Source organism: Buteo buteo, chromosome 2 (assembly GCF_964188355.1).
Source record: "Buteo buteo chromosome 2, bButBut1.hap1.1, whole genome shotgun sequence".
Taxonomy (NCBI): Eukaryota; Metazoa; Chordata; class Aves; order Accipitriformes; family Accipitridae; genus Buteo; species Buteo buteo.
In genome coordinates this window covers 876,087-883,243 of record NC_134172.1, presented here as the reverse complement: position 1 = coordinate 883,243, position 7,157 = coordinate 876,087, and the positions used below count along the sequence as shown (strand labels likewise).

General features: G+C 71.6%; 1 protein-coding gene across 1 annotated transcript in view; it reads left to right on the top strand.

The window, feature by feature from the left end:
* The first annotated feature begins 18 nt into the window (after positions 1 to 18).
* LOC142028572 (SCO-spondin-like) overlaps positions 19 to 7,157 on the top strand; it is a 30,394-nt gene continuing 23,255 nt past the window's right edge. The window contains exons 1-21 of the mRNA XM_075022412.1: positions 19 to 146; positions 413 to 532; positions 687 to 899; positions 1,032 to 1,114; positions 1,231 to 1,434; positions 1,525 to 1,691; positions 1,961 to 2,063; positions 2,204 to 2,362; positions 2,497 to 2,582; positions 2,694 to 2,816; positions 2,901 to 3,063; positions 3,217 to 3,457; positions 3,679 to 3,817; positions 3,936 to 4,062; positions 4,198 to 4,370; positions 4,507 to 4,728; positions 4,831 to 4,996; positions 5,458 to 5,710; positions 6,171 to 6,351; positions 6,646 to 6,740; positions 6,813 to 7,069. Of these exons, the coding sequence (XP_074878513.1) occupies positions 453 to 532; positions 687 to 899; positions 1,032 to 1,114; positions 1,231 to 1,434; positions 1,525 to 1,691; positions 1,961 to 2,063; positions 2,204 to 2,362; positions 2,497 to 2,582; positions 2,694 to 2,816; positions 2,901 to 3,063; positions 3,217 to 3,457; positions 3,679 to 3,817; positions 3,936 to 4,062; positions 4,198 to 4,370; positions 4,507 to 4,728; positions 4,831 to 4,996; positions 5,458 to 5,710; positions 6,171 to 6,351; positions 6,646 to 6,740; positions 6,813 to 7,069 (3,235 nt within the window). The 5' untranslated portion in view covers positions 19 to 146; positions 413 to 452. The remainder of the gene's footprint in view (positions 147 to 412; positions 533 to 686; positions 900 to 1,031; positions 1,115 to 1,230; positions 1,435 to 1,524; positions 1,692 to 1,960; positions 2,064 to 2,203; positions 2,363 to 2,496; positions 2,583 to 2,693; positions 2,817 to 2,900; positions 3,064 to 3,216; positions 3,458 to 3,678; positions 3,818 to 3,935; positions 4,063 to 4,197; positions 4,371 to 4,506; positions 4,729 to 4,830; positions 4,997 to 5,457; positions 5,711 to 6,170; positions 6,352 to 6,645; positions 6,741 to 6,812; positions 7,070 to 7,157) is intronic.

The following is a 7,157-nucleotide window of genomic DNA, read 5'->3' as shown; positions in this document are numbered from 1 at the left end:
AGCTCCCCCCCCAGCCGGCAGCTGGGCCCAATCACCGGCCCCACAGATGGCCCCGGCCAGCCGGTCCCACACCATAAAACCCGCAGCCCCTCGGGGCGGCAGTGCCGGAGCCAGCTGGGACGGAGCTGGCGTCCGGGCGGCCCAAGGTAAGAGGGGTCAAGGTGGGGTGCGAGCCCCTTCTTGGGGTGACCCCCTGTCCTGGGGGGCTGCCTGCAGGATCTGGGGATGTCCCCTGCTCTTGTCGCCATGTCCCCATCGCTGCCATCATGACTCCTTGCTCCCTGGTGGGATGGCACATGCCAGGCATCCCTGGTGTCGGGGAGTCCCCGTGGGACTCCCCGACACCGGGGACACCCCCAGGGATGTGGCCATGTGGCTGCTCCACTGGTAACACTGGTGCTCCTCTGCCAAGGTGGCCGGTGCAGCGCAGCGTGGCCGGGGGACGGTGCGGCATGGCCGGGGTGCTGCGGGTGCCCGGTTGGGTCCTGGTCGCCCTGCTGCTCTGGGTGGCCAAGGCAGAAGCAGCCACCGGGTGAGTCCTCCGTGCCGGGGCCTGTGCCACAGCCCTGTGCCGGCACCGGAGATGGGGCATGGTGGGGGGACGCCAGCCCCAGCCCAGATTTGGGGGGGTGGGATGGGTGCCAGGGTGGGTGCTGGTGCCGCGGGTGAATGAGGTGCCGTGGCAGGCGGTGGTGCGAGCGGACGGTGCAGGTGACGGCGGAGGAGGAGGTGACGCCGCGGCGTGAGGACACGGTGCCCTGTGCCAGCCTCTACCACTACAGCCTGGTGGGCTGGCGGATCGACCGGGACCGCATGCGCCAAGCCTATGGTGGGGACCGCGGTGAGCCCCACCGCGACACCCAGCCCGGCTCCGGCACCCCCCTCTGCTACATCTACAGGTGAGTGCTGGGGGGAACGTGGGGTGCACAGCGCAGGGGTGATGCCGGGATGGGGGGCAGGAGGGGGCACCCATCCCCGTGCCACGTGCCCCCCGGCCCACCCCTGATGCCGGGACTCCCCCCGCCTCGCAGGCCCCCGGAGACGCGGCCGGTGGTGTGGAACCGCACGGTACGCGCTTGCTGCCAGGGCTGGAGCGGACCCCACTGCACCGAAGGTAGGGGTGGGCGGTGAGGCGCAGTGGCACCGTCGTGCCGTCCCCGCCACCCGGCACCCAGCTGGCGAGACGCCCGGTGCTCGCCATTGGAGACGAGGCGTGTCCCTGTGCCGCAGGCGAAGGCTTGCTGGGGCGCTGCTACGGCACGTGGCAGTGCCAGGACGACGCCGGCAGCCGCAACCTCTCTGCCATGAGCCTGGCCGAGTGCTGCCGGCACCCCTGGGGTCACAGCTGGAGGAACGGCTCCGCCGCACCCTGCCTCGCCTGCACCCACCTGCCCCTCGCCGGTGGGTCCAGGGGTCCCAGCGGGAGCGTGGGGGGTCCCGCAGGGGCGTTTGCTGAGCGGCGTCACCTCCCCACGGCAAGAGAGGCGTCCCCCCAGCCGTCGCCTGCTGTGTCCCTGCGCGGAGCGGCCGCCCGGCACCGCGGCCCCTCGGCCAGCTGCCTCACCTGGGCCGGATCCCGGTACCGCACCTTCGACGGGAGGCACTTCCACTTCTCCGGCGAGTGCACCTACAGCCTGGCTGCTGCCGCTGATGGCACCTGGGCCGTCTCCATCGCTGCTGGCAATCCCCGGGTACTGGCTGCCCCCGCGGTGGGGGGTTTTTGTGGGTGGGAGGAGGGGGAGCCTGGCTGGGGTCTCCGCTCCCCCCATGGACAGTCGCTCTGGGGGCAGGGGGGGCCGTCGGTCCGTCCCCACGGCATGTCACATCCCCGTGGTGTGCCCCAGCGTGGTTGCGGCATCTCCGGGCATCCGTGGCTGCCAGCAGCCACGGGGGTCCCGGTAGCCCTGGCACACACTGCAGGCAGCCGGACCCAGCCCCGGCTGACACCGCGCTGCCGCAGGCGCTGCACATGACCTTCGAGATGGACACGGTGGCGGCCCGGGGCCGAAACATCTCCGTGAATGGCGTGGCAGTGCCGGAGGGACAGCCGTACCTGCACAACGGTGAGGGTGGTGGGAGGGTCCGTCCCCTGCTGCCACTGATCTCGGGGTCCTGGGTCCTCATCCCATCCCCATCCCTGTCCCCATCCCCACCCTTGTCCCTGTGCCGCGCCGTGCCGAGCCACCCGCTGCGGTGCCGGCAGGGATCAGCGTCACGTGGCTGGGTGACTGGGTGGCCGTGGCGAGTGGGCTGGGCGTGCGGGTGACCTCGGACGGGCGCCAGGCGGTCACCGTGACGGTCGATGCTGAGCAGCGGGGCGGCACACGGGGGCTCTGCGGCCCCTACAACGATGACCCTGCCGGTAAGCGTCACCTCACCGGTGATACCCCTGCCGCTCCCGTGCTGGGGCTGCGGGGGAGACATGGTGCGGGGGCGGCTGTGCCGGGGCCGTGTGCCGTGTCCCCCCGCCTGCCCCAGCCCTCCCTGTGCCCCCAGATGACTTCCTGCGGCCGGGGGGAGACGTGGCCCCCTTTGCCGCCAGCTTTGGCAACTCCTGGAAGATCCCAGATACCGGCTTGGAGGTACCGGGGCAGAGCTGGGTACTGGGGGGTGCTGGGGCTGCCGAATCCCACGTTGGGCTGCGGGTCCATGGAGGGGCCACCCCGGTTCTGAGGGTTCCCCCCCGTGCTCAGCCCGCCTGCAGGGACGCGGCAGAGCTCGGCCTCGGCTGCGCGGCGGGTGACACGGTGCGGCAAGCGGCCGAGGCCATCTGCGGGAAGCTGCTGGCCGACCCCTTCCGCCAGTGCCACGGCGAGGTGAGTGGGTGCCCACTGCCGCGAGAGCCCAGGAGGTGCTGGGGGTGCCGGTCCCACCGCCCTCACCCACCGCCCCTGCACCAGGTTGACCCCGGTGGTTTTTACGCGGCGTGCCTGGAGGTGCAGTGCCGGGAGGGGGACGCTGGCTCCTCACCGCCACCGGCCGTCTGTGACACCTTCGCCGCCTACGCGCGGGACTGTGCCCGGCACCAAACCTACGTCGACTGGCGCCAGCCAGGCTTCTGCGGTAGGGACCCAGGGGGGGTCTGGCACCGAGCCCCTTGCTGCGGGTCCCCCCCCCACCGCTGCACTGGTGGCTCCTGCACCCCAAAGGCTCGTTTGTGCACCCCTCAGTCGGCGCCGAGCCCGCCGGCGCTGAGCGCGGTGTCTGTCCCGGCAGAGCGGCGGTGCGGTGCGGGGAAGCGGTTCTCGGACTGCGTCTCCTCCTGCCCCGCCAGCTGCGCGGCCGTGGGCAGCGCCGAGGAGGGGCCGTGCCGCGAGGACTGCGCCAGCGGCTGCGAGTGTGCACCGGGGCTCTACGAGGACGAGGGTCTCTGCGTCCCCCCGAGCGCCTGTCCTTGCCACCACCGCCGCCAGCGCTACACCCCAGGCCAGAGCATCCGCCAGCGCTGCAACCAGTGGTGAGCAACGCCGAGGCACCAGGGCTGGAACCTGCACAGACAGGGCCGGATCCTGCACCCACAGGGGAATAAACCCTATGGATGGGCACGATGCCCATCGTACCCCCATTTTTTGGGGTGGGGGGCCAGCGCCCGTGCATCCATGCCCGGTGCGGCAGGAGGTGCCGTGGCTGTGTTGTCATCCCCCCCGGTAAGCCTGGTGTCCCCTCTTGTGCCCACAGCACGTGCCAGGGTGGGCACTGGCTCTGCAGCCAGGACCGGTGCCCGGGGGAGTGCGCGGTGCTGGGGGGCCGCCACTACGTCACCTTCGACCGCCGGCGCTTCTCCTTCCTGGGCGCCTGCGCCTACACCCTGGTGCAGGTGAGTGCGGCCGCTGCGGTGGCTGGGATGGTGGCCGTGGTGGTGGAGACCTGCCCTGGGGGGCTCTGCCCCGGGGACCCTGGCACAGGGGGGCTCAGTAGGGTCTCTGCCCCCCCAGGACTTCGTGGAGGGGCAGCTGCTCATCACGGCCGAGCATGAGGCTTGCGATGGCCGCCGGCCCCTCGGCTGTCTCCGGTCCCTTTCCGTCAGTGCCCGCCGGACCTCCGCCCGCCTCCGCGGCACAGGTGACCTGCGGGGACCGTCCCTGCGCCCCGGCGGGCTGGTGGATGCCGGCCTGGGGGCCGTGCCCTGACATCCCCACGGTGGTGGGTGCCAGCCCGGTAGCCGTGCCCTGACGTCCCCTTGCTCTCCCGGCGCAGGCGAGGTGACGGTGGACGGGCGGGAGGTGACGCTGCCCTTTGCCGGCACCGAGCTGAGCATCCGCCGGGCGTCCTCCTCCTTCCTGCTGCTCCAGACCTTCGGGGCCCACGTCCTCTGGGGGCTGGAGACCCCCGCCGCCTACATCGCCCTCCAGCCTGCCTTCGCCGACAAGGTGAGCCCCAGTCCCCGGCTGTGCCGCGCCACCACGGTGGTGCCCGGTGGTGGAACTGGGCTGGGATCCGGCGGGATGCATCCTGGCTACAGGGGGTCCTGCGGGCCCCATCCTGAGCCACGTACCGGTGTGGCAGGTGCGGGGGCTCTGCGGCACCTACAACTGGAACCAGCAGGATGAGTTCACCACACCGGCGGGTGATGTGGAGACCAGCATCACCGCCTTCGCCAACAAGTACCGGGCGTCCGGCGACTGCCCCGTGCTCAGCCCATTCCCCCTCGAGCCCTGCGGTGCCTTCGCCGGGCGGCGGGAGCTCGCTGAGGCCGCCTGCGCCATCCTGCACGGCCCTGCCTTCCAGGTGCCGAGCGGCCCCCGCCCCGGCTGAGCGCCAGCGTGGCCGGTGCCCGGCCGAGGTGCCGAGTGCCGGCGCCGCAGCCTGACCTACCCCTCCCGCCCCCAGCCCTGCCACCGGGTCGTGGAGCCGGAGCCCTTCCTCCAGCTCTGCCTGCACGATGCCTGCGCCTGCCGGGGCGGGCAGCGCTGCCTGTGCCCGGTGCTGGCTGACTACGCCTGGCAGTGTGCCCAGGAGGGAGCCGCGCTCTCCTGGAGGAACCAGAGCTTCTGTGGTGCGGGGCAGGGGGGCGGGATGGAAGGGATGGATAACGTGGGGTGGGATGGGATGGGGATGGGGATGGGGATGGGGATAGCAATGGGATGGGATGGGGGTGGGACGAAATGGGGATGGGATGGGATAGGATGAGGTGGGGATGGAGATGGGGATGAGGATGAGGATGGGATGGGGATGGGATGAGGATGGGGTGGGATAGGATGAAGTGGGGATGGGATGGAGATGGGGATGGGATGAGATGGGGATAGGATGGGATAGGATGAGGTGGAGATGGGATGGGGATGGGGATGAGATGAGGTGAGGATGGGATGGGGATGGGATGAGATGGGGATGGGATGGGGATGCTGCCACCACTTGCCAGGGGACAGCGGGGAGGGCCGGGTGCTGGGGGCGCAGGCAGCAGGGCAGGGCAGAGCAGGGATGCTGCTGTCAGTGACCTCCCCGTATCCGTCCCCGCAGGCGTGCCGTGCGGTGGGGGGCAGCTGTACCTGGAGTGTGGCCGTCCCTGCGGCCAGACCTGCGCAGACCTGCGCCTGGACGGGGGCAGCTCCTGCCCCGACCTGGACGGGCTCTGCATCCCTGGCTGCAACTGCCCTGCTGGGCTGGTGCTGGCCGAGGGCGGGCAGTGCGTCCCGCCGGGCGACTGCCCCTGCCGCCACGGCACCCAGCTCTACCCTCCCGGCAGCCAGATCCGCCGGGGCTGCAACGCCTGGTGCGTAGCCCAGCCGGTGCCCGAGGGGGTGGCAGGGACCGGACGGGGGACACAGGGGATGGCAAGGGCTGGGCAGGACGAGGGACACCGATCCAGTGCCGCAGGACGTGGTGGTGGCAGGAGACGTCTGATGAAATCCCCCTACGGCCCGTTTGGGACGGCACCGCGGGATAGGTGGCTTTCATTGACCGTCCCTGCCACGGGGCGCCGGTGCTGCCGACAAAGAGCCCGTCTCCGGCCCCCCCGGCATGGCTGGCCGGGGGGACCCATCCCCGAGGTGGTGATGTGGAGCCCAGGGCATGTCTGCTGGGAAGTGGGCTTTGGGTGGGATGGGGTGGGATGGGATGGAGATGGGAATGGGTGGGATGGGGATGCCAGGAGCCTGGCGTGGGGCCGGCTGGGGGCTCCCCGGGCCTGGAGGGTGCTGGGGGGCTGCCCTCACCATGTCCCCTCCCCGCAGCATCTGTGCCGGCGGGTCCTGGCGCTGTGCCGAAGCCCCCTGCCCTGTGGCCGCCCTCTGCCCTGGGGGGCTGGTTCATGCCCCGGGGTCCTGCCTGCGCCGCTGCGACAGCGCCGAGCCCAACGGCACCTGTGCCGGCATCGCTGACGGCTGCGTCTGCCCTCCTGGCACCGTATTCCTGGTATGTGACCCCCTCCCTGGGGGAGGGAGTCCCAGGGGGCTGGGGGAGCTGGGGCGTCAGGGGGCTGGGGAAGTGGGGGCGTCAGGGGACCTGGGCATGGGGGACCAGGGGCTGGGGGGTCCAGGGGACGTGGGCCATCGGGGATGTGGGGTGTGGGGGGCTGGTGAGGGGTACTGGGGGGTCCCAGCCCCTCTGCTGGTGCCTGTCCAGAGCCCCCCATGCTGCAGGGGGGCTGTCAGTCCCCTCTCCCCACCAGCGCCGGCTCACTGGGCGGGGGGGGTCTCTCATCGGCAGGACGGGCGCTGCGTGTCCCCGGAGGAGTGTCCCTGCCACCACGGCGGGCGGCTGTACCGGCCCAACGACACCATCGTCTGGGACTGCAACACCTGGTGAGACCCCCCCCCAGACCCACAGCCCGGGGATGCCGTGGCTGCACCAGCACTCAGCTCCGTCCCCCGCAGCGTGTGCCGGCAGCAGCGCTGGCATTGCGGCCGGGAGGAGTGCGCGGGGACCTGTGTGGCCACAGGGGACCCCCACTACGTCACCTTCGACGGGCGAGCCTTCTCCTTCCCGGGGGACTGCGAGTACCTGCTGGCGCGCGAGACCACCGGCCTCTTCACCGTCACCGCCGAGAACGTCCCCTGCGGCACCAGCGGTGTCACCTGCACCAAATCGGTGGTGGTGGTGATGGGCAACACCGTGGTGCACATGCTGCGGGGTGAGGGGACGGGGGGATGCAGGGATGGGTCCCCCATGGGGACGGGGATGTGCCGGCAGTCACCGCCCCTGACAGCCCACCCTGTCCC